Below are 25,072 nucleotides of genomic sequence, written 5' to 3' on the forward strand. Positions count from 1 at the left end.
TCATGAAAGGACGGTGCGTTACGTGTATGTTGTGCGAGGTGCGTGTTTTCGGAGACTGTGGTATATCCATGTTGTGTCTTCTTGTATAGTGGAACTTTTGCCCTTTTATAGTGCTATATCACTGATGGATGCCGCCGAAGACACCAAGCAACACACCCCACCCGGTCACATTATGCTGAAAACGGGCGAACCAGTCGTCCCACTCCCTGTATGCTGAGCGCTAAGTAGGAGCAGAAACGACCACTTTTATAGACTTTGGTGTGTTTCGGCCTGGGGACTGAACCGACACTAATTCTAACACCAAATCAACTTATAAGTAAATAAGGAAACAACTGTCATTTTTTAATGAAATATTTATTGTTTTTGTTAATTTCATTTTAATCATCAATAACAACATAACGATAATTACAGCCATCACTGTACAATACTCTGGGTTTATATGTGTGGACGTTATTACAGCCAAATGAAAGACTAGAACATTATAATTAGCACATGGCGCCGCATCACAGACTCGTCAGATACCTCATACACTAAATCATGGCTCCAATATATAACACGTTCAGACTGGACAAAATATAACAAACATATTTATCTACTTTCGATGAAGATTTTTCACCAAAGCGTTGACTTCTTCGTTAATATTCGGGAAACATTTCATTGTACAAAGTCTAGTATTTTTATTATTCACACACCTGCGACAAAATACAAATTTACATACACATACAATTTTATGAAATGAAATCATTCACAAACACTATAATATAACAACAACCTAATGCTTAGAAAAAGGCTTTTTTAGTATGTGATTGTGTAAAATTAAGACCAGTTTTTTAATGCTATAAACAATGTAGAAAAATCGGATGGTTTGCATACATATTCATTATTCTTGAATCGCGTCTACGTGATGGATACCTTTTTTAAACTCTTAAGTTGTTTACTTTACGTCATAGTTTTACGATGAGCGTAAATTCAGATGTGAAGTCATTTATTTTCTCTTTTAGTAAGGTTGTTGGTACAGTCTATGTATTTGATGTATACAGGAAATATATATATTTTATGCAGATACACGTATGAATTATGCATGTATTATGTGTATATACTGTAAACAAACTTGCTAAATATACACCCTAATATCCAGGTAAGGATTGTTTTGTTTCAATGGGTAAAACAATATTTTGGAACAATAAAAAATGAAAAGTTTAGTACCCAAGTTATCCATGGAATTGGTCATGTGGAAGCGTCATATCTGTGTTTTTGTCTTAGAGGACATCCATCCCATATATTTATAATTTACCATGAAAATAATTGGCATCATAGAAAATTTGACTGCTTTGAAAAACCGCAACATGTTAAGCTAGTTGTCTACTGTGGTATACATCAATATTTGTCGTATTTTATAACGTCCAACTACAATGTAGAGATAGACGAAACTGATATATTAATTTTGAAACCTTTAAAGTGAACAGTCGGGCAAGGATGGCTAAAGTCGGTAAAAATTGTGTGAATGTATCCAGTATAATTTCTTATGGAATAGAAAAATAAACTTTCTCATCAAAATCTGTCTGCGTACGTAGAAATTAATTTAAAGAATAGGAATCCTAAAACGTCCTCCCGGATAACTATGTCCGTGGTTACATTTCCACGCAGCCTCGCTTTCAATGCTTTCAACTTTTCTTTATTTCAATGGTCAGAACTGGGAAACGTAAGCAGAACTTGACCGTCGTATTAATATGTGAGAACTTTTGGAAGGCCAATGAACGCATTAAGACTGGTTTTCTTTGCCCGACTATTCACTTTAAATATCAATTCTCAAAAGACCAATAAAGTAAAAAGGATAATTTAACTTGGACAACTGTCTCGATTTAATCGCTGCCCTCTGGGTCATCTTAAGTAATTCAGATCCAATTTCTATAAGCCTTTTAAACAGATGTTTTCACAGGGAACAATTAGACCTCCATGTCAGCGAGACATCATGTGTATTGGTTGATGGATTATACATTCTTTAGGGAGAAAATAATATCCGTTTTTGTTACAATCTTTAATGTCACGTCCAAGGGCGTCTTGGACATTTTATGGCCAGCTGTTGGGGGTAACGACTGGACCACTTGTACTGGCCATACTAATGTAAATATGTGCTGTGACAGAAAGTGTCGAGTCAGAGTCTCAGTAAACTCACCGCTGATGTTATCTAACAGTAGATTAATTGGTCGAGTATTGACTTTGATATTTATCATAGTCTTATGTTAGGTTTTCACTATACACTTTCCTTTTATCAATTGGAAAAACTGAAGCTAACAGCCGATTCGTTATTTTAGATTGGACATTCGAATAACGAATCGGCTGTCTAGAGCGGATTGGAGATTAAAATAACTGAATCCGCTGCCTGTACATTGGATTGGCGATTCGAATAACTGAATCCGCTGCCAGCACATTGGATTGGAGATTCGAATAACTAAATTAGCTGTCAGACTGGATTTGGAGATTCGAATAAATGATTCCGCTGCCAGCATTGATTGGAAATCCGAATATCTGAATCCGCTGCCAGCACATTTTACTGGAGATTCTAATTACTTAATTCGCTGCCAGACTGGAGATTGGAGATTCAAATTAACAACATATTATCAAATTATTAAATATTTGAACAAAATATATTAGTATTTTTTTATTGAAATGTGCAAATTATTATATCTAGCGATTAAACTATTAAATTATTAAGTATTTGATTGACCTCAAGAAGTGAACTTTTTCTATAATGTGGACCTAAAACGCGAGATGTATGGTTATTTACGAATAAATTAACTCCCTTCTATATTGCAGTACGTTTTTGTGGAATCAATAGATCAATACTAGCGTCACTGATCTTATTACGTCTAATAGCCTATAAAGTGTAAAAATAGTCTCCGAAAGTGTCGGTGCCTTACCTGTTACGTAGTATTATGGCTATATTTGGTAACTCATAATGCCCGTCTAATCCACACACTTCAACCTTTTAGCTCTATCCTAAGTCTATTCTCGTCTAGGGTTTTTAACCAGATAATTTGTGTGGTGATTATGTAACACCATTGTCTGAGGCCGAAACTCCCGTATCGTGCACAATGGGTGTGTTTAGCGTTGTATAAGGCATAGCGAAAGTCTATAAGATACTAGATAATGATGCTCAAAAATAGATGTTCGGGGCAATGTGCCATTGTTTTGTCATTGTGGATTTTAAATTGACGGACACTATTTAACAGGATAAGCAATTAACACCATCGTCTAGGTATACCTATCAAAATAAATTAATACCATAGTCGCTGGGGGAAATCTATCAAAAGATTGGAGTTTTTTTAATCAAATAATCCATCTAAAGCCCAAAGACACTTACAAAACATTGGCAAACTTTGATTTTGGCCTAGAGCGTAATTGATTTAGATTTGTTTGTTAACAAATGAATGGACAATTGCACATTTAAAAACACGTGTGAGGTAATAAAATGTTTAAAAATCGTCAAATAAATAAATTTAATATATATTGTGGCTACATACTGGGATCACACTATTTCTCGTACATGTTTATCACATAGACTTTCATTTATATCATATTCTTATAAACACTATTTAGAATGAACATCCTTATCACAACGCCAGTGTATTATTTAGAACAAATTTATCTCACATTGTCATTAGGGTTATCACAGAACTAGATTATACTTACGTCTCTTCTTCAGTAACAGTTAAATATGTTGATCATTAAGAAATTATTTCTACCAATATTTAACGAGTATTTATACTGAAGCATGCAAATTAGATTCACATGCCGCTTCTTTAAAAATGCATTCGTGATAAAAATACAAACATTTAGTCTTGTTTTCATTAGGGTTCACATATGTCGTCTCTAACATACTTAAAAATGTTATCCGGGACCAAGTTTCATGAACATTTCTTAACTTGTAAATCTCCATGGGAAATTCTGGAGAAGTGTTTCCTTTAACATCTGTAATATTTTCACGCGGAGTATTGAAAGTCCTTAATGTAAAGAATGTTTGTGAAACTTGGGCCATGAGACTCTGAGATAACCCATGTGCTCACGTTAAGTTTTAATGCTTCAATAATTTGAGTATCCGTGCACCAAGAAAACCCGCTCTTTCTTTACGAAATACATAAAAAATGATTTATAGTTTTACAGTAAACACCTATTCATTCAACACATACAATGCTAGTTATATTCCACCTTTACGTTGTTGACATTTGGGTGAGGGAATACATCTATACACCTTGTCTTTTCTGATGGATTTGATCTTCTTTACATATGGACAACATTTTGTAAACATAGATTTGTAAACTTTCCGAAAATCCCTCATAAACAATGGATATATTATCGGATTAATTAAACTGTTGCAATACCCTAACCATACAAACGCCGTGAAGACTTTGACAGGGATCACATGCAAGTATGCGTCAATATTATTGGCAATCAAAAATGGCGTCCATGTCACCACAAAAGCACCAACAATGATGCCGAGAGTCACTGTTGCTTTCCGCGTGAAAGGTTCCCGGATGTGTTTTGCAGCCACATGTTGTCCAAGCAACACATTCCCAGCGGCGATAAGGCTGCCGACAAGAAACGCCTGGCGTTTGGCCTCATTTGACACCCTCCAGTACAACGTAAGAGCTACGATTATTGGTAGTAGTATTGTTACTGATCCCGCTATTACCGCATATGGAAAACTCACCACAAAAATACACTGAGGTTGGTCACTAAATAATGTCAAATTTTCTAACGATGACAACTCCGGATTGTGTAGCCCACTCTCTACCGGGACAAATGAGGAGAGTATCGCAATCCCCCATACAACCGACAACATAAGTATGGCCCTCCTGTTTGTCATCAGGGACCGGTACCGTAGCGGAGTCATGATGGCGATGTAGCGGTCTATACTGATCAGGCAAACATTGAGGATGGAGGCACTTGTCAACATGACATCGAAGGACACCCAGATCGAACAAAACTCTCTAGCTAACAGCCATTCACCAAATATTTCATTAAGCGCCGCAGGAATCATCACTATTGTCCCAACAAAAAGGTCCGTCAGACTTAAAGATACGATGAACATATTAGACACAGTTCGTAACTTCCGGTTAGAAAATACGGCAATAAGTACAATAACATTGCCAGTCACTGTAAGAATCACAAGAAGAAATAAGATTATTCCGATGAAAACACTTTCGATACTGTAAGCATACCCGATGAATTCCGGATAAACATCTTCCACGACTCCTGTTTTAGAAACATCTATAGCACCAGTTGCGGATTGGTTGATAAGGGAACAGTTCCGACACTGGACGGTTTCCATGGTGACGAGGGACACAGGAATCGTCGAGTGAATCTCTACAGAATGTGCAAGCACCGATGAATTAATAATCCTGTCCATACCGGAGCTTTGATGGTAGTATGTTACTCATTTCTGAAATTGTAATAAGAAGTCAGCATTAGTTAATTTCTTAAAGTTATGATATTTTTCATGTGATTGTGTCAGAATGTTTAATTATTCGATATTAGATAAGGAGATTACTTCCCTTCCACATCTACTAACAGGCAGACTGTACGAGGTAAACAAAACACTTCAAGAACTAAGTAGATGATATTCTGACGTGTTGTGGTAGAAACACATGTACCTGATGACAGTAAAATATGCATTTATCCTCATCCAATATATTGCCATTACAATTATTTATGTGAGGTAAATTGTATTCAACATAATTTATTTTTTCGATGTGTTTTGTTGATTATACTCTAGAATAACTTCACAACAAACAGATAAACTATGACATGATGAGTTTACATGTTATGTTTAGTAATCAGGCTATACTCTTATTACGTAATAATGACACTGGTGAATATCCTGTCAGTGTATTTGAGTAATAGCAGCTGAATATAGACCAGTCATTATTACCGTGTTGTATGCTCGTCAGTTTCCTCTGCAGCAATAATAGCATTTTAATGATAAATAGTAGCAAACAGATCAAAAGGGAATAAGGAGTTTACCTTCAGGGAATCATCCGACCAGGGCATAATATATCCCTTAATGCTGAAAGGAATTTTAGTCGGACAATTCTAAGGGACCAAAGTACTGTATATTCTTACGGTTTGCAACTCCATGTTAACCTAACTAGGTCGCGCTTAATCTGTTTTTCTGATTTTCTATTTTGAGAACGAATCAAAGACCGGTGTTTGGGCAAGATAGCTTACTATCTGGTAGGTAGATCTAGAATTAAGCTTGTTTCCGCATGGCTGGTTTAATAGGTAATTAGACGAACGGTATGAGATACTTTCTATTTTGCCCTGCAGGTGACTGCCCTCCCGAAGGTATCCATTTAATATAAGTTTGATTAGGAATCAATATACAAAATCACAATAAACTGTCGTCGATTAGGCTTGTTAGGATAATTAGAATATGTTTAATCGTTCAAAAACGTAATGATAAGCCGAGTACGTTGCGTCATTTTCTAGAAGATAACAACAAAATGGTTTTATCAGATAAATTGAATCGATACTTCCTAGAGAAACCTATCAGACGATCTAACGAAGCGTATATTATAAGTAATTGAAAAAGGTGATTTCGCAACTGGCGGAGTCTACGGTATTTGCTGCAGGTGGTCCACATTATTTAAAGTTACATATACTGATATATTGTATTCCGTTTTTAAGTATCTTTTTGCTTTTTGTTTCGAGATATCGTATAAAACAAACCAGTATATTTACATAAACATCCGATGAACTCTGTTGAGACTACACCTTATTACCGATATTGTACATTACTTTTAGTATTCACTTATTTTAGTTCATTTTAAACATGTGAGATTAACATTACACAACTCAAGTCGGCTAGGTGTCTTAAAGAAGTACATACTTAAGTAGCAGTATCGATTAATCGACGTAGTGACGTCACACATCATACTACCTGCGATGTACAACACTTCATGTCGCAGGAAGCCGGCTCGTAAGTCAGTAACAATGTGACAAATCTACAGTAGTGATCAGTTTGTCAAATAACATCTTACTTCATCAGTACATATCATGTCAGGCCCTCCGTCTGTGTAGGAGGATTAGCTGGATACCCGACACGAAGTATTACTTGTTACGCAAAAAAATGAGGAGACCTGATTACTTCAAACTAGACTAGAGACTTAAGCGAACATAAATAAATAAACTATTTACAAGAAGTTATGGAACCAAGACAGAGCGAGAATAAAGGAGGAAGATATAGAAGACATCTGTATAAATTATGATGTAGAAACTAATAAAGAGAGAAAAAAATGAAGCACAGAGGAGAGGAAAAACAGGTTAAATAAATTCTGAGCCTGGAAAATGGGTTAGAGCTAGAGTCTTGAAAGGGTAACACAGATTCGGAGTCATGGTATCCTATCACCAGTATACTTTATATAGCAATAATAAATTATTTTATCAACACGACCATTGATACACTATTGGTATCAGCTAGCAACCTACTGCTAGATACTACGGTTGTCCACATCAATATTTCAAATCAATTCAAATATACAGTAATCAGTTTAGTCTCTAGTTAAGGTGTGAGCTTTTAAGTATAGATGGAATCGGTTTTAACGTATACTTACATTCCCATTCAGACTTCCAATTATTTCATATACTTATAGGTGGTAAAATTATGTATGATTTGAACAGTATAGATATAATAGAATTTCGCCACGTTTCTGTCAGATATCTTTCAAAAATGTTAAATGATTTTTTTCAAAAAGTTATCACGTCTAATTATGACTATTCTTACTACTTGTAGTGTAGTAAATTGATTGGGTTCATTGTGTTTATATACATACTGAAGTGTTAATTTTTCCCTGTTTTTTATTTTTATTATTCTTTTTTATTTATTTACTATTATTATTATATTTATATTGTCTATTAATTTTCTTGCACCTCTATATTGCACTATAGATAGATAGACAGACTAAATAGTTGTATGTACATTTACTCAACAAGTTGTCACATCACTTACATTATTCTTTGTAGAGATTAAGCCGTGTTGGATATTGTAATTACATGTATGCCATTCTATTTATGTAATCTTCAAATTGGAGGAAATAAAAATAATAATAATAGTTAAGGAAACATTTTCGAAGAGAGAGATGCGATTGATTAAAAATATTTCGATGTTTGACCTACTGTTAAAACGTCACGAATATAAAGTGAAAGCGGGGTATTGGATCAAAATTCCAAAAAGTACTTTCATAAAAAATGTTTTGTATAAAAGGATGGTTAGATGTAGGTTAGTGTTAAAGAATGTGTGGAGTTTTCATTTTCATGTTTAAACCAGCATAATGTCTCTGTTTAGTCTTATTGATCGAAAATTACTGTTTTTTGCCTACTGAGTTTGTTGCGGATTCTATGATACCAGAACCGCTCAAGATCTTTAAACTAATCCTTTACAAGTAACAATTAATTATAGTATATAAGGGACAGCGAGCAACTGTATCTGTATGTAGTAAACAAACATGTTAGCACGTGACCTACAATACACAATACACGAGTAACACCTGATCTGTAAGTACACGCGACCATTTCAGGGCCATCTCAGGGCTTTGAGCGTTTTTACGCACAAAAGTGTTATTGAAATTGTCAGAATGGATTATTTTGCTACATATTTTTTGGAAAGTAGAAAATGTGAATAAATTGGAACACAATATTTCTCGCTTGAACAAAGTCAAGTAAATGAATTATTAATATTTATGTTTAATATGTAGAATGTTACAGTATGCAGCAAAAATATATTGAGAGTTTAATTAATGGATCTTTATCTTCCAGTCACGATTTATTTAAAGTAAAGAAATGTAAATACATGCAGATAGCGGGAACTCTGATCAAATATCTTATGACTTTGAATGGTGACGACATCAGAGAAATAAGTTTTTTGTATAAATTAGATATGATAAATGTAGATAGAAATATTGTATCTACATATCCCATAATATAAAAGTTAGACAATTTATCAAGTCAATGTGTACATAAAGCTAAAACTATTATCGCCAATAGTCCCAGCGTATAGTCATCACAGTACTTCCAGATTAGTTTTTACTATGAATATATACAGAGGACGTTCATGGGAATGTAACGTGCATACACGCAATCTAGGATATTAAGACCGATCACAGGCGTTTATGTGTGTAACTCAACAGCTTGGCTGTCACATCTGCATCGCATGTGCACGTGTATTTTTATCGCGTTCTATGCTAAATGTATCCATTCTGCACGTTTTTATATTCAAAACACATTTCCCTCGCGCCTAATATACTCCATCGTTTATTTCGGCATCGAGCACGCTAAGTTCATATTACGCATAATGATTTCCCAGTGAGAGTACGATTCCATTTCAATAATTGTTTTCAACATCGGCTGTGTAATTTTCTTTAAAGTAGTTATTTCATAAAACGACACTGACATGTGGTTTTCATGTTATATGAATAAAATCGTGACTATCACTTCCATGCAATTTTCAACGTAATCATATACAATACATGTTAGATCGTTTCATCCATTTCCTCGTCAGATTATTCCCCTCCCCCTTCTCCATGTTACTCCTAAATAATACCAAGGTAGAATAGGATGGAAGAGTGTACGTCTGATATAATAGAATGATACACACTACTATTTATCTACCCCATTGGATTACATTTACGGAATAATTACAAATTACTGATCTACCTAATCGAACAACATGGACCATTCTAATAGAAAAAAGCGTTACAATACAGGGAACCCCGTGCTTTGGTTATAAACATACTTGATTGCTTAAAAATGTTTCCAGTTTTGGGCATTACCAATCGAAAGTAATAAGACACATTAATGATACAAAAATGCACTATCATTTCACAAGGGACCCAGTGAAGTTCAGAGTGTGTGTGACACAACCAGAGCCCTACTGAAGATAATAAACAGTCCTAAAGGAGAATTTATATATAACATGAGGCTTTGTTGCTCCGTAAATATTTTATAGCTTCAGTCTGCTGGTGTGGCCCCAATATCTTCCTAACCATAAACATAAATATTCACACCTTTTCATTGACATCAAAGTAAGCTGGGTAAACACTTAAAAGGTCGTCAGTAATCTCGTTTTAAATGCCAATATATCTTTTACACAAACAGCCCACATTGATCTATTTAAAAAACGTTAAATAAAAAATGTCCTATCCTAGTGAAGTCAATTTCTCTACAACTAGGTAGAACGTATATCACCTTGTTCAGTATTTTTCATATTTGAAAATAAAAAGAAAGACAGTTCTCAGATAGTGTTCATGACCTTTACATAATGTAAGGATATATATGTAAACAGTTGTTTGTCGACATACTTGATTTACAAGACATATCAAGGCTATCGTTTCCCAGATTTTCATCACATCTTGATGCAATTTCTTACTTGTCACTCATTCACACTAATATATCGATTATCTTCTATCATTCTATATCTATCAATAAACTACAATATTTGCCTACTTTGTCCCGTATTACTGTTCGCATCCTATTATGTAATCATGTTCGTTTTGTATGTCTTGATAAAGGGGCAGATCGCCTCAAAAACTTGACAATTTTGTTTTGTCCACACGGTTGGAATTACTTCCTTTTCCCAAATAAACTACAATAGAAACATGAGCAAACTTTGCGGTTGTCTTCATAATGCATTTAAAAATCAGATTCAGTAAGACTAACATGGCTATTATATTCTAGCATGGTGTAACATATCTGTAAATTTTATATTAATAAAACATTTTTTTAAAGTGTCACTTCATTGTACCTGTGTTAACTATCTCGGACTTTCTCCTCCCATCCTTTGCAACAGGACTAACCAAAGACTATGCAATTACCCCCTTGATACGATACAAATAGTTACTATAATATAATGTCATCGACAAGCTCGTTATATGAGAACATTTAAAGTCATCTGCAATGTGTGGGTGTAAATGGAGTGACAGTTGAATTGTTGAACTTAATAAAAATGACATCGATGGTAATAAATTAACGCAACATCAAGTACAATAATTAAGTATTACTTTAATTATATTATTGATTTTTTTGTCATCATCAATATTCCAGTATGACTGGTCTCACACTAGTTCCTTATCTTACATATCCATTGTGCCTATTTTTAATCCTTTTATCGTTCAAGTTCATTTCCTTTGAAGTTAATATAAGTGCAATATAATTTGTTTTGTAAGCAAAGCATCAGATATGTGCGACTATATTTACTTTGTATCACTAATTTGGTAACACATGTTACATGTGGCGATATGTTTATTTAGTAGCAGTAATTAGTTAACCAACTCGTTGTTTACAATGTGTCGGCCGTCGGGCTAATTATGCGATATCATGTTTGTGTTTCAGTACCGACTAATGTGTGCATCTACCGCCCTGGTCTAGAAAAATTATCATTGTTTACAGCCTAAACATAATTACCAGGTATGACGCCTCTTTTCCACACTGTGGTATGGCAGTTAGTCCCCACCCAAATCATTGGTGACACTTAGTTAATTAATCATAATACATAACTAATTAAATACCAATTAAATATGTAGATTCATAGTTTCCCCTTCCCTGATAAAATTGAACAATCACATTGGTAAATAGGTAATTAATCACTAGTAATTATCAATCGTTTCCCTCTTCCCTAATCAAAATTATTCAGTCCTATAATAGATAAATGCTATCAAGGAAGAAGCTATATAAACATTCCACAATTTGATGGACATAATGAAACAATAGGTAATGTATTAAATTGCCAATGCCAAATAAATATGAACTATTAAATTCTTTAAAAACAAAAACCTACTTTTAATTTGGCCTAATGACAATAGTTTACCTGTCTTTATATGGATCTAGGGCAGGCAAAACCCATTCATGTGTTGACTACAACAGATTACTACACATGGAAATTGAACATGAAATATTTATAGAGCCAGCTGGGTCACTTCATTTTACTGTCAAATTAGGGAGGTAATAGTCGAGATACATATGTAAATATTAACTGTCAGGAAGATTAATCAATTGTGTTTCCTTATTTTCTTTTTGATATGTATTAAGTTAATTGTCACTACAAATAATGCTAGTTATACTATAGATTCATATTAATTCATCTTAATTTCATACATATTTACTGTGATTTACGAAATTCTTGAAAATGAAAATAACAAAGTAATTAAACAAACCGAAGTATTCAGAACAAAAACAACACCAGTCTGACACCCTTATCTACTCGCTACTCCAATAAAAGTACAACGTTACAGTAACTTTTTAAGTTCCTTATACATTAATGATTTGCCCATGTAACTGTTTTAATACGTACCTTCATTGCGTTGTGACAAATTTGGTAATTCCAAATTTCTACTTTGTTGATATCCTTTTAGAACATTCGATATTAATGTGGATATATTTCGTTGTCAGACCAGCTGACCAGTTCGGACATTTTGACCACACAGTGTCCATGGTAAGATCTCTACTACTGATACGTCCGATAAGTTTTGATTTGGTTTAAATCACTGATCCCCGCTATATATATACACACACGGCCTCACTCGTCGACTGCAGTCTCCTACTAAAGCTAGCGATGGAATGGTAGAGGCATTACACTGCGTGGAAAAAATCCTTTATTTGACGAGACGTGGAGAATTTCATAGCAGCATCATTGAGCATGGCACATCCAACACAGTGAAATATGAGAGAGTGACGTCTTATCACAGAAGGGGACAGTCGCTACAAAACAACAAAGGCGGCGGGCAGGGACTAAAGTAATAGCAAATAGTGTAGGCGTACTGGTCCAGATATAGGCTAAGAGACAATGGATAAGTAATAGTAAAGATGTAGTGACAGTGGATAAGGAATATTAAAGTTGTAGTGACAGTAGATAAGGTATAGTAAAGGTGTAGTGACAGTAGATAAGGTATAGTAAAGGTGTAGGGACAGTAAGGTATAGTAAATGTGTTGTGACAGTAGATAAGGTAATAAAGTGTAGTGACAGTAAAGGATGTAAGGTATGACGGAAGGTAGTGAGTATAAGGTATATAAGGTAAAGGATGTAAAGGTGTAGTGACAGTAGATAAGGTATAGTAAAGGTGTAGTGACAGTGGATAAGGTATAGTAAAGGTGTAGTGACAGTAGATAAGGTATAGTAAAGGTGTAGTGACAGTAGATAAGGTATAGTAAAGGTGTAGTGACAGTAGATAAGGTATAGTAAAGGTGTAGTGACAGTAGATAAGGTATAGTAAAGGTGTAGTGACAGTAGATAAGGTATAGTAAAGGTGTAGTGACAGTAGATAAGGTATAGTAAAGGTGTAGTGACAGTAGATAAGGTATAGTAAAGGTGTAGTGACAGTAAATAAGGTGACAGTAGAAAGGTTAGTAAAGGTGTAGTGACAGTAGTATAAAGTGTGCGTGATAGTGTAAAGGTGTAGTGACAGTAGATAAGGTATAGTAAAGGTGTAGACAGTGATAAGGTTAGTAAAGGTGTAGTGCAGTAGATAAGGTATAGTAAAGGTGTAGTGACAGTAGATAGTAAGGTGTAGTCAGTAGAAAGGTATGTAAGTGAGTGACAGTAGATAAGGTATAGTAAAGGTGTAGTGACAGTAGATAAGGTATAGTAAAGGTGTAGTGACAGTAGATAAGGTATAGTAAAGGTGTAGTGACAGTAGATAAGGTATAGTAAAGGTGTAGTGACAGTAGATAAGGTATAGTAAAGGTGTAGTGACAGTAGATAAGTATAGTAAAGGTGTAGTGACAGTAATAAGGTATGTAAAGGTAGTGACAGTAGATAAGGTATAGTAAAGGTGTAGTGACAGTAGATAAATAGAAAGGTATGAAGTAAAGGGTAAGTGTAGTGACAGTAGATAAGGTTAGTAAAGGTGTAGTGACAGTAGATAAGGTATAGTAAAGGTGTAGTGACAGTAGATAAGGTATAGTAAAGGTGTAGTGACAGTAGATAAGGTATAGTAAGGTGTAGTGACAGTAGATAAGGTATAGTAAAGGTGTAGTGACAGTAGATAAGGTATAGTAAGGTGTATGACAGTGATAGTTAGTAAGTGTATAGTAAAGGTGTAGTAGTGACAGTAGAAAGTATAGTAAAGTGTAGGACAGTATAAGGTATAGTAAAGGTGTAGTGACAGTAGATAAGGTATAGTAAAGGTGTAGTGACAGTAGATAAGGTATAGTAAAGGTGTAGTGACAGTAGATAAGGTATAGTAAAGGTGTAGTGACAGTAGATAAGGTATAGTAAAGGTGTAGAAAGTATAGTAAGGTGTAGTGACAGTAGATAAGGTATAGTAAAGGTGTAGTGACAGTAGATAAGGTATAGTAAAGGTGTAGTGGACAGTAGATAAGGTATAGTAAAGGTGTAGTGACAGTAGATAAGGTATAGTAAAGGTGTAGTGACAGTAGATAAGGTATAGTAAAGGTGTAGTGACAGTAGATAAGGTATAGTAAAGGTGTAGACAGTATAGGTATAGTAAAGGTGTAGTGACAGTAGATAAGGTATAGTAAAGGTGTAGTGACAGTAGATAAGGTATAGTAAAGGTGTAGTGACAGTAGATAAGGTATAGTAAAGGTGTAGTGGACAGTAGATAAGGTATAGTAAAGGTGTAGTGACAGTAGATAAGGTATAGTAAAGGTGTAGTGACAGTAGATAAGGTATAGTAAAGGTGTAGTGACAGTATATAAAGGAAGTAAAGGTGTAGTGACAGTAGATAAGGTATAGTAAAGGTGTAGTGACAGTAGATAAGTATATAGGGTTGTAAAGGTTGTGTGACAGTAGATAAGGTATAGTAAGGTGTAGTGACAGTAAAATAAGGTGAGTGACAGTAGATAAGGTATAGTAAGGTGTAGTGACAGTAGATAAGGATAGTAAAGGTGTAGTGACAGTAGATAAGGTATAGTAAAGGTGTAGTGACAGTAGATAAGGTATAGTAAAGGTGTAGTGACAGTAGATAAGGTATAGTAAAGGTGTAGTGACAGTAGATAAGGTATAGTAAAGGTGTAGTGACAGTAGATAAGGTATAGTAAAGGTGTAGTGACAGTAGATAAGGTATAGTAAGGTGTAGTGACAGTAGATAAGGTATAGTAAAGGTGTAGTGACAGTAGATAAGGTAATAGGTAGGAAGTAGATAAGGTAGTAAAGGTGTAGTGACAGTAGATAAGGTATAGTAAAGGTGTAGTGACAGTAGATAAGAATAAATAGTAAATGTAGTGACAGTAGATAAGGTATAGTAAAGTTAGTGACAGTGATAGTGACAGTGAAATATAGTAAAGGTGTGACAGTAGATAAGGTATAGTAAAGGTGAGTGACAGTGATAAGGTATAGTAAAGGTGTAGTAAGATGTTAGTGACAGGGTAGACAGTGAAAGGTATAGTAAGGGTGTATAGTAAAGTAGTAAGGTGTAGTGACAGTAGATAAGGTATAGTAAAGGTGTAGTGACAGTAGATAAGGTATAGTAAAGGTGTAGTGACAGTAGATAAGGTATAGTAAAGGTGTAGTGACAGTGGATAAGGTATAGTAAAGGTGTAGTGACAGTAGATAAGGTATAGTAAAGGTGTAGTGACAGTAGATAAGGTATAGTAAAGTGTAGTGACAGTAGATAAGGTAGAAGGTGTAGTGACAGTAGATAAGGTATAGTAAAGTGTAGTGACAGTAGATAAGGTATAGTAATAGCGTGAGTAGTGTGAAGTGATAAGGTATAGTAAAGGTGTAGTGACAGTAGATAAGGTATAGTAAAGGTGTAGTGACAGTAGATAGTATATAAAGGTATAGGTATAGTAAAGGTGTAGTGACAGTAGATAAGGTATAGTACAGGTGTAGTGACAGAAGATAAGGTATAGTAAAGGTGTAGTGACAGTAGATAAGGTATAGTAAAGGTGTAGTGACAGTAGTAAGGTATAAAGGTATAGTAAAGGTAGTAGTACGAAATTGTTAGCTGAAATGTGTGTTTGTTTGTTTGATTAATTGAAATTAATGTGTTATTAACAGCCAGGGTTACCTAAGGACGGCGTCCCATGTATGCGTTGTGTATCGTGTATGTAGTGTGCGGTGGGTGTTTTTGAGACTGCGGTATGTTCTTGTGTAATGGAACTGTTGCTTTTTTCATAGTGCTATATTAATGAAAAATGCTACCGATACCACCTGGTCACATTATACTGACACCAGGCGAACTAGTCGTCCCACTCCCTGTATGCTGAGCGCGAAGCAGGAGCATAAACTACCACTTTTATATACTTTGGTAGCCAGGGGACAGAACCAAGAGTCTACCTCACAGGGGCGAGCGCTAATATTCTAAATTTAGTCGCCTTTTACGATCATGCAATAGAGACAGCAGGAACACTTCTAACTTCATAATTTTAAGTGATTTGGAGATCTTCTGGACCCAAAACAATAACAATAATAGACATGGATCTTAATACGAGATCTTAAATTGATGGTTATACTATAAATGACAATCAAAATGTATGTAAAAATGATTATTAATCACTCAAAATTTTCGAAATTTGAAAAACTATATATGTGTCGAAGCTCTTGATAGGCTCTATGGTATGTATATTTGTATTATTATGTCGCACTCAAAGTGACTCTATACTACACACGATTTGGATATTGGGATTAAATGTATCACTGGTAATTGACATAGAAACATTCATAAGATTTCATCCGTTTATTTTTTTTAATTTGATTGCTCCGGTTATCTTACCTTTTTACATCGAAGTAGAATGATGATGAAAAAGCTGTAGAACATCTGTAGGTGTCCGTAACGTTATATAACAACAGGTAGGGCGTTAGAATTGTAGTTGCTGCCCCTGTTGCATGATGTAAAAGGCGACTAAATTTAGGATTTTATCTTTTCTCTTCTTCCTAACTAACGTTGTTCTTCCTAAGGTCTCCATTGACACCACCTTACTTTTGGCCTTCGGTTTCCCATGTGAGGTAGGCTTTAGGTTCTGTCCCCTAGCCGAAACACAGCAAAGTCTATCAAAATTGTAGTTTCTGCTCCTGCATATTGATCAGCAATAAGGGAGTGGGACGACTGGTTCGCCCGTTGTCAGTATAATGTGACCGGGTGGGCGTATTGCTTGGTGTATTCGGCTGCATGCTTCAGTGATATAACACTATAAAAAGGGCAATACTCCCACTATACAAAACGACACAACACGATTATACCGTAGGTTATCAAAAAACACATCTCGCAATTCATACACGCAGTACATCGCATACATGGAAGGTCGTCCTTACCCTCGCTGTTAAAAGGACGTTAATTGAATCAAACAAACAAACAAAATAACACAAGTGTATGGAGTGTTCAGGCGAAACGATCGAGGCAACATAACCCAACATCAAGGACTAGAACCACAAAACATTAATATGGTGTCATCAACCATATGAATGTAAAGAACGAGACAGTAGTAAGATTTCCCTTAGGTTATAGAGCAATGTACGAAACTATTGTGTGGCGTTCACATAGTCATTTAAATTGAAGTACGAAACAAATAAATGGCATGCCCAACGTCATAGGTCTAAGTACGAAACACTTATATGGCGGTCCAAATGTCATATCAGTATGAAATAATTGTGTGAGGTCCCAATATCATACAATAACGTTCGAAACAACTGTTATGCGTTCTCAATGCCATTGATCAAAAACTTAAAAACCGTAAGGTATCACCAATGTCATTGACAAAATATGAAGCAACTGTTTAGTGTGGATGCTATCATAGACCAGGTGGAAGAAACATTTGCATTTTGTTCTCTTGTAGGTATCTCCTTGCCTGTAGTTTCCTTTACTTTTATGTGTGATCTCTGGTCAATATCAGCACATGGCTTTTAGACAGACGGATTAACGTGACAAGGAAGCTAAAGTACGCAAAGAAAGAAAGGCATAAACACGTAAATTACTAAAATATTGAAAAATATTGTTTAAGAACCGCTTTGTCGAGCAAAAGCCAACGGCATGATTGTGAATGCAAAGGTCTTTTTTGTAGCGACACCTTACATGGTCGTTTTAGTTCTAGGTAAATACCAACAGCGGCTTAAACAGAGGACAACTCAATACCATAATGTCAATGATATAGTTGTTATACTATATAGGGCTGTGTCTAAATATAACTAACAACATTTACAGTTATTTGTCTTTGGTTGACCTATTACACATTTTGTAGGTTAACTTTAGGAAAGAAAGTGCAGGAGTCTGCAACATAAAAATAGACTTTAGAATATACAAATACAAATATGTATTTGCTGACAATCTTTTCAAAAAGTTATCTTTTTTTGGCTAAGAAAAACCGTAAAGTTATTGAAACTATTTTATTATCCAGAAGTAAACTAATCCTGAGTCGTTTTGCGATTTCGAAAACAGCTGATTTTTAATTTGCTACCCACAAAATAATCCATTTCCAACGAAGATCACGTATCCAACCGATTGATACATAACAGCTATTAGTTCGAGTTATTAAATGATCACATTACACCAACACAACGATGTGGTCAATATGAACGACTGTCAGCAAGGTCACGATGGTTAACAGTGGAAAAGCGATTACTAGTAGTAAAAAGCTTAGAAACTCAATGGAGCTCCAAAGTCACACAAAAGGCAAGGCAATATATGGACATCGCTACAAATGTAAGAAAGTCGAAATACAGATCGACAGAAAACAAGCATTTATTTGATGATTTCCTATCGATTGTAAATATGAAAAAAAATCTGTATACTTCCTTGTTCTTCATTGTGTTGACTTTCAAGCCTGCTAAGGACATTACGACCTCTGGGACACCAGCAGGAGTACAAACAATCAGCAAAACCCTTTTATACAGCTTACAGTGAGTGCTCTTCAGGCGATGAAAAGTCGGAGACACTCCCTGGTAAAAAGACAGAGTTCATTTCGTAAACAAGGTCAATAAATGGTATCCCGATATGACTTGAGGTATTGATAATAAAACAACCTTATTATCGTAAACCGCCCAAAACCAGATACATGCTATCCTGAGATATCCAAGAAGTGTTAGCAATCCTTTTTGTATCATCTTTCTCTCACTTGGAAATAATACCTTTATATGAGTTGGAACAGCCACCACAGCGGTGTCCACGAGACGTGACACGAGCTCTAACATCACCTACAGACAATTAATCAGATCTATTGAAATGTCACATTGAAGCTATCATGTTTATCAGGAGTGATTCTCGTGTACACTCATTAAATGACACGCGTTTTGTTTTTATCACGTTGGAACGATATACAATATGAAATTTCAATCATTTTAACGTGCGATTGAATTTTCAAGAATTTCATAACGGTTAAAAAATGTCGCCACGAAAAGTTTGTTTGTTTGATTAATTAACGTCCTATTCACAGCTAATTGGTCATGTAAGGACGGCCTCTCCGGTGTGTTGCGTGTATGTTGTGCGAGGTGCGTGTTTTGGGAGACTGCGGTATATTCATGTTGTGTCTTCTTGTATAGTGGAACTGTGCCCTTTTTATATTGCTATATCACTTTATAACTTGTAATATTAGTTAAGTAAAATTGTGGTTTTACCCTAAACTGATTACAGCAGTTTTTTTAACAACTTTATTTTTTGAGTCTATGTGATAATTAGAGGGGGTCGTTGCAAAAAATCGTTATTTTTGTTCACCCATCACACAGAAGAAAAAAATAGTAAAAAAAAAAGTTTTTCGCATCTGACTGGACGCATATTACAGCGCATAACATCAAAATATTTTCTACGTTATAATTGTATTACATACAATGTATTATTATCGTATTGTATTATATACAATGTATTGTAATTGTATCATATACAATGTATTATTATCGTATTGTATTATATACAATGTATTGTTATCGTATTGTAGTATAGAGATTTTATTGTGATTTGTTACGATACTGGTGTCATTTGTCATGTTCTACACAACATTTTCATTACCAAATTTTCGGAAAAATTACGGGGATAATTGACTAATTTATTTCGCGATCTTTAGGTAACACATGACTCATTTAGCTAATATCAACCAATCAGATGTCAGGATATACAGGAGTGAGGAGGTGAAATAGCATTTAGTAGCTGCGATGCACTTCGGTGGGTTTGTAAAGCGTAAAATTAAGCATAAGATAAACAACAAACATATCAACAGGTAATTAACGCTAAATGCTTCATAATTTTATCGAAATCTGTCAGACATACAATGTACATAGGGTATTTGAAAGGAAATGTTGTAATCTTCGCTTACACAGCACACAGGCGTTCAAAGCAAAGGTTAAGATTTCCATTAAAGGGCAATCATTCCATCGCAGACATACGTTTTTTTCTAAAAAGTATAAGTCATGTTCATTGGATTTTCTTACAACAATATGGTATTGTGTTAAACTGCTAACGTAGATGTAAACCTTTAAAGTCAATCCAATCCGAGATCAGGTCTAGGTCCTAGCTTTGATCTACACCATGTGGGCTGTATCTATATGTGGGTTCTGAGCCAGTGATTAGTGTAACGATGTAATCATTTGTTGTACAAATAAGAAAATCATGTGGGAGTTGACGAAGATTGCTTCTTATGTACACTGCAGTATGGCTTCTTATTATAAAGGTTAAATGGTAGTCATGGAAGACACTGAAGTTCAGTATCAGTCATCAGAAAATATGATAACGAAGACAAAAAGATGTTGTCCTGAGAAAGTGAAACATCAATTGTTGATAAGATTTCCGGAAACTTCGTTAAATATTGACCCTAGTGATACTAATAAAGGCGATATATCAGATCAGTTATCAATGATGTTTATTTAGATATCAAATGGTATATAATACATGCTGCTTAACGTGACATACATTTGTATCGAGCTTTATTTATTAAACAAAAACTCGATACCACATTACAAATGTCATCCACCTGGTATTGGTATGAAGCGATGTATATTACCGACGGTCTACCGTCATTTGTTGCGTGTGTTAGGCGAAATATGTTGGTGTTGTGTCTCTTTGTGATAGCGGGACTCTTGTCCTTTGTATTGTGCTATCACACTGTAATTGCTGTCAGAGACACACTACTTAAATTGTAACCAGAGTGGCTGAATCATACTCCGGCTGCACAAATTTAGCAATTTCTCCATTAATAGGTGACATTGCAGAACTCTATATAGTTTACTCAACGTTACGTTATGTAAGGATTCTGCGTACCAAATCTAATCACAATCTGTCAAGTATTTTAGGAGGAGACAAAGTTGTGTCTACAGAGAAACAGACGGATAGCCCCGATTCCAGTTTAACCCCTAAATTTCGTTGCGAGGTTTATAACAAGTTTCCCCCGCAGTTATACCATACTAACAACAGGAAAACCAATCGTCACACTCTGTAGCGCTAACCACTTTTATAGACTAAGGGACAGGCACAATCAAAAGCCTTCCTTACAGATGCGAGCGTTCAACTGAAGATCACATATGAGGCGATGGCAGAGAAGGCGCTAGGAGGAAAAGGTAATAATTACAATTTTAATCACATTTTACGATCATGTAATAGGGGCAGCAGGTACAATTCAAACCACCTTATCATCAAGATAAATGACATGAGTTCCACTCTTCCAAGAAAACAACAAGAATATACCGCAACCTCCCGACATGACCCTGACTGTTAGTAGGTTGTTAAACCTAACATAGCAAACTGAAAGGTTCACAAATACACGTTCCTTTAAAATATAACATCAGTCTTTTAGGTCTGTATTCCAATAATCCACACATGCTTATGATTACCAACATCACAATAAACAGTGACATATATGGAAAGGCATTAATACCTCCAGTTGTTGTTAGAATAAAACAAGTCAGTTTTGAACAATTACGCCAAACTAAGAAGTTCTGTGTTTCTGAAATGTTCATTATTCACCAGAATGAGTAATTGATTAATTCAGGAAGAGTTTTCCGATTATTTAGTTTTTCAATTTTATATTACATGTAAATATTAAAAACAGCGAACCGTGCTAAAAGTAGGAAGTTTGTTGGTTTTGCATAATTCCGTTTTGTTGTTCATCTAAACATGTTTTTTACTTTTATAAAATTCTTATTTGAAAGAGTTTTAAGAATTCAATATAGCCTACCGAAAAAATCTACCGTTGATATATTTGTTTAAAATCAAATTCATTTGAATTGCTAAAATGGAAGTGAATTTTATATTAACTTAGCTACCTTTTAATTCATTGAATACATCAGAATAACTGTCACGAGCTTAATTAAATGACCCTATACCTGTGCACTACATTGAATTTGCGTGATAAAAATATACCACAAGCTCTTTAGTTTCTAATACTAAAAATAAATAATTTAAAACGGAGAATTATTACTTATCTCGTCGTTGCCATGTGGGTGTTACCATACCGATTTTTGAATTCGATATAAACAGTGATTCTTTTTTAATTTTCGGAGAGTGCAGGTAGTGTTGTTCGTGACAGCGTGGTAAAAGGCATCTCACACCAGCTTCACAGATTTCCTAGAAAGGAAACAAGATGAATGGAAACTGCGCCCAGAATAGCTTTCTCGTATTTGTCATCATTAGTGATTGGAAATAACGTGACGTACATTTTTTCTTAATCAACATGAAAGTCACACAACAAAAACGTTATAAGATTTTTCCAGAACGTCACATTCCATGGCCTAATATCCAAGCTCGAGGCAAGATACACACGCTGTGCATCTCAGCTCACGTCAAGATACACGAAGTATTAGCCGGCCCGGATCTAAGATCGAGACAGGGTACACAAGCTGATATATAGTCTTGTACAGACTGGACATACTTACGTTTGTTGATTATACTTAACAAAATGAATATATGATGTCAAATGCTCGATATGGGAAATGATCAATAGATTGTGTAATCGGCTAGAGAACAAAATAGAAAAAAGTGCATACTATATGATCAATGTCTATTCATGAATTACCCAGTCCATATAAGGGAATGGCAATATAAAACTCAAAACGTCATCACATATAACATAATTAATATTTGTTAAAAAATGAGGACAATTGAAGTAACTCATATTCCAGTTTCTGATAATGTGCAGTATTTGCAATGTCTAACCGTCATCAGATACTTTCTTTACTTGTATGCACAGAAAACGTGTGTAGCGATCAGAAATACCACCTGAAGACTTTCTGAGATTGCTCAGATTCATCTTTCAACAAAAAAGTCATTACGGATTCAATCATACTTGAGAAATAGACATGCATGAATATTGATGAAATAGAATGAAGTCACGCGCTTGCAAACCGTCTTCCAGGGACACACATGTTTGGCCATGTGAAGTATGAGGGGAAAGTTGGGCGTCATGAGTCTCAGACAATGTGACGACAAAAAGTACAAAGTTTGCTTTTATAATGATTGTATTCCGAATAACCACGGTCTAGTCTGCAGCATATGTACAATGCAATAAACATGCAAATGTCATTTAAATTGACAATGTGTTCATATAAATATATAGTAATAAAACGTTCATGTAGGTTTTTGACAGTTTTCATAGATGACCGTGCCATTTTACTATTGCTTTAGCAGCTGAGGATAGAAAACCTTGTTTTACATATGATACAACTTTGTACAATCCACGAAATAAATATGCATGACACAGTTGATATTTTGCGACACATCTATACCCCAGGAGACATTAAGGAGGCGGAAGATCACATATGAATAAGGCTGTTATATTTGACAACGATATCCCACAACCTAAATCATATTACAGTATGGTTTGTTGAATATGGTTCAGATGCTTCAAACACATATATACTACGGTGACTTAGTATCTAAAGTAGAAAGTAATAAGTTTATGTAAACAGAGTTATTATTGTGAGCAGCGGAAAGAATGGGACATTTATTAGTTAGTTAAAACAATATTTTATACAAAGGGAGATATACATACATATACAAATACACACAGCTGGGATGGGAAAACAAATTACACACAGCTGGGATGGGAAAACAAATTTTGTTGAATTGCTAGGAAAACGATAGATAGTCACGCAACGACAATTATGTAACGAAAGTTGTATTTTTTGTAATTTTCACCATCACAAACTCTCATAAAACATACAATGTGTGAATATGGATGCTTATTTATGATGGTTCAGATCCATGGAAGCACCAATATACTATTGACATAGCGGTAAATGTCGCATGAAATATAACACATTTTGGAAGAACCGCCACAGTCAACGCCATGTTTCAAACTTTCGGGTAATATCGGAAAACCGAGTTGCATCACGTGATCGACATCGGCGATACCCGTATAGATCGGAACCTCCCGAGGCCGTATCACGTGGTCAATAAAGGCAATACCCGTACAGACCGGAATAGATCTGAACAGTTCGGATACTTCCGTGCTATTTTAAACGTGTACACGTTGAAAATAAATATCTTGATTTAATTGTTTAATAACTTTGCGAATACGAACTTTATAAAAGTCGGTAAATATCGAAAGTTTAAAACTTATAGAGAGGCTGAGAAAAAGATGTAGAACACTCTTAATACTTTTTCTATGCCAAAAATGATATTGACACTTACACTGGATACATGATTACAGCATCAACCCTTTTGCCTAACCATTTATGTGCTGATGTGTTCTGATATGTGGCATTCTACTGTTAGCCAGTATTCCATTTAGTTGTGGCTTCACACCTAGTACAGAACTTTGGTCAGGAGCACAAATGTCAATGGAAGCTTATTTTTCACTGAAGTGATAATAACTTATAATGGAGAATCTCCAAAATGAGAAAAACGGATATGAATGTCTTAAAGTCGTCTGTATACAAAGAAATTCGACAACGTAATCATGGTGTGATAGTGACTTTGTTCTGTTTGTCTTTTTAGGTTCCATAGTTACTCCAATGACTTACACAAGCCCTCGTCCTGTAGGTCGCGAGTTCGAAACCCATGTGCTGCAATTTTCAGATTATATGCGTACGTCGGTTGTTTGTCTCCGAGTACTCCTGGCACAAAGGTATTCTAAGTTTGAAATTAAAATAAAATTATTATTTCTTTTCATTATTAAAATACAATCTCTGCTGTCTGGTAGTATC

The 25,072-nt window shown here is 35.1% G+C and overlaps 1 protein-coding gene across 4 annotated transcripts in view; it reads right to left on the bottom strand.

The window, feature by feature from the left end:
* Positions 1–298: 298 nt before the first annotated feature.
* The window catches only part of LOC138314561 (5-hydroxytryptamine receptor 6-like), a 35,135-nt gene continuing 10,361 nt past the window's right edge, over positions 299–25,072 (bottom strand). The window contains exons 1-3 of one of the 4 annotated variants that reach the window (XM_069254971.1): positions 19,073–19,584; positions 18,737–18,883; positions 299–5,443 (exon numbers count right to left, since the gene is read on the bottom strand). In XM_069254971.1, the coding sequence (XP_069111072.1) occupies positions 4,199–5,410 (1,212 nt within the window). In that variant the 5' untranslated portion in view covers positions 5,411–5,443; positions 18,737–18,883; positions 19,073–19,584 and the 3' untranslated portion in view covers positions 299–4,198. Of the gene's footprint in view, positions 5,444–12,343; positions 12,923–18,736; positions 18,884–19,072; positions 19,585–25,072 lie in introns of those variants that run through there. The other 3 variants (XM_069254961.1, XM_069254953.1, XM_069254979.1) reach the window with 3 other exon arrangements.

The sequence above is a fragment of the Argopecten irradians genome, chromosome 1 (genome assembly GCF_041381155.1).
Source record: "Argopecten irradians isolate NY chromosome 1, Ai_NY, whole genome shotgun sequence".
Lineage (NCBI taxonomy): Eukaryota > Metazoa > Mollusca > Bivalvia > Pectinida > Pectinidae > Argopecten > Argopecten irradians.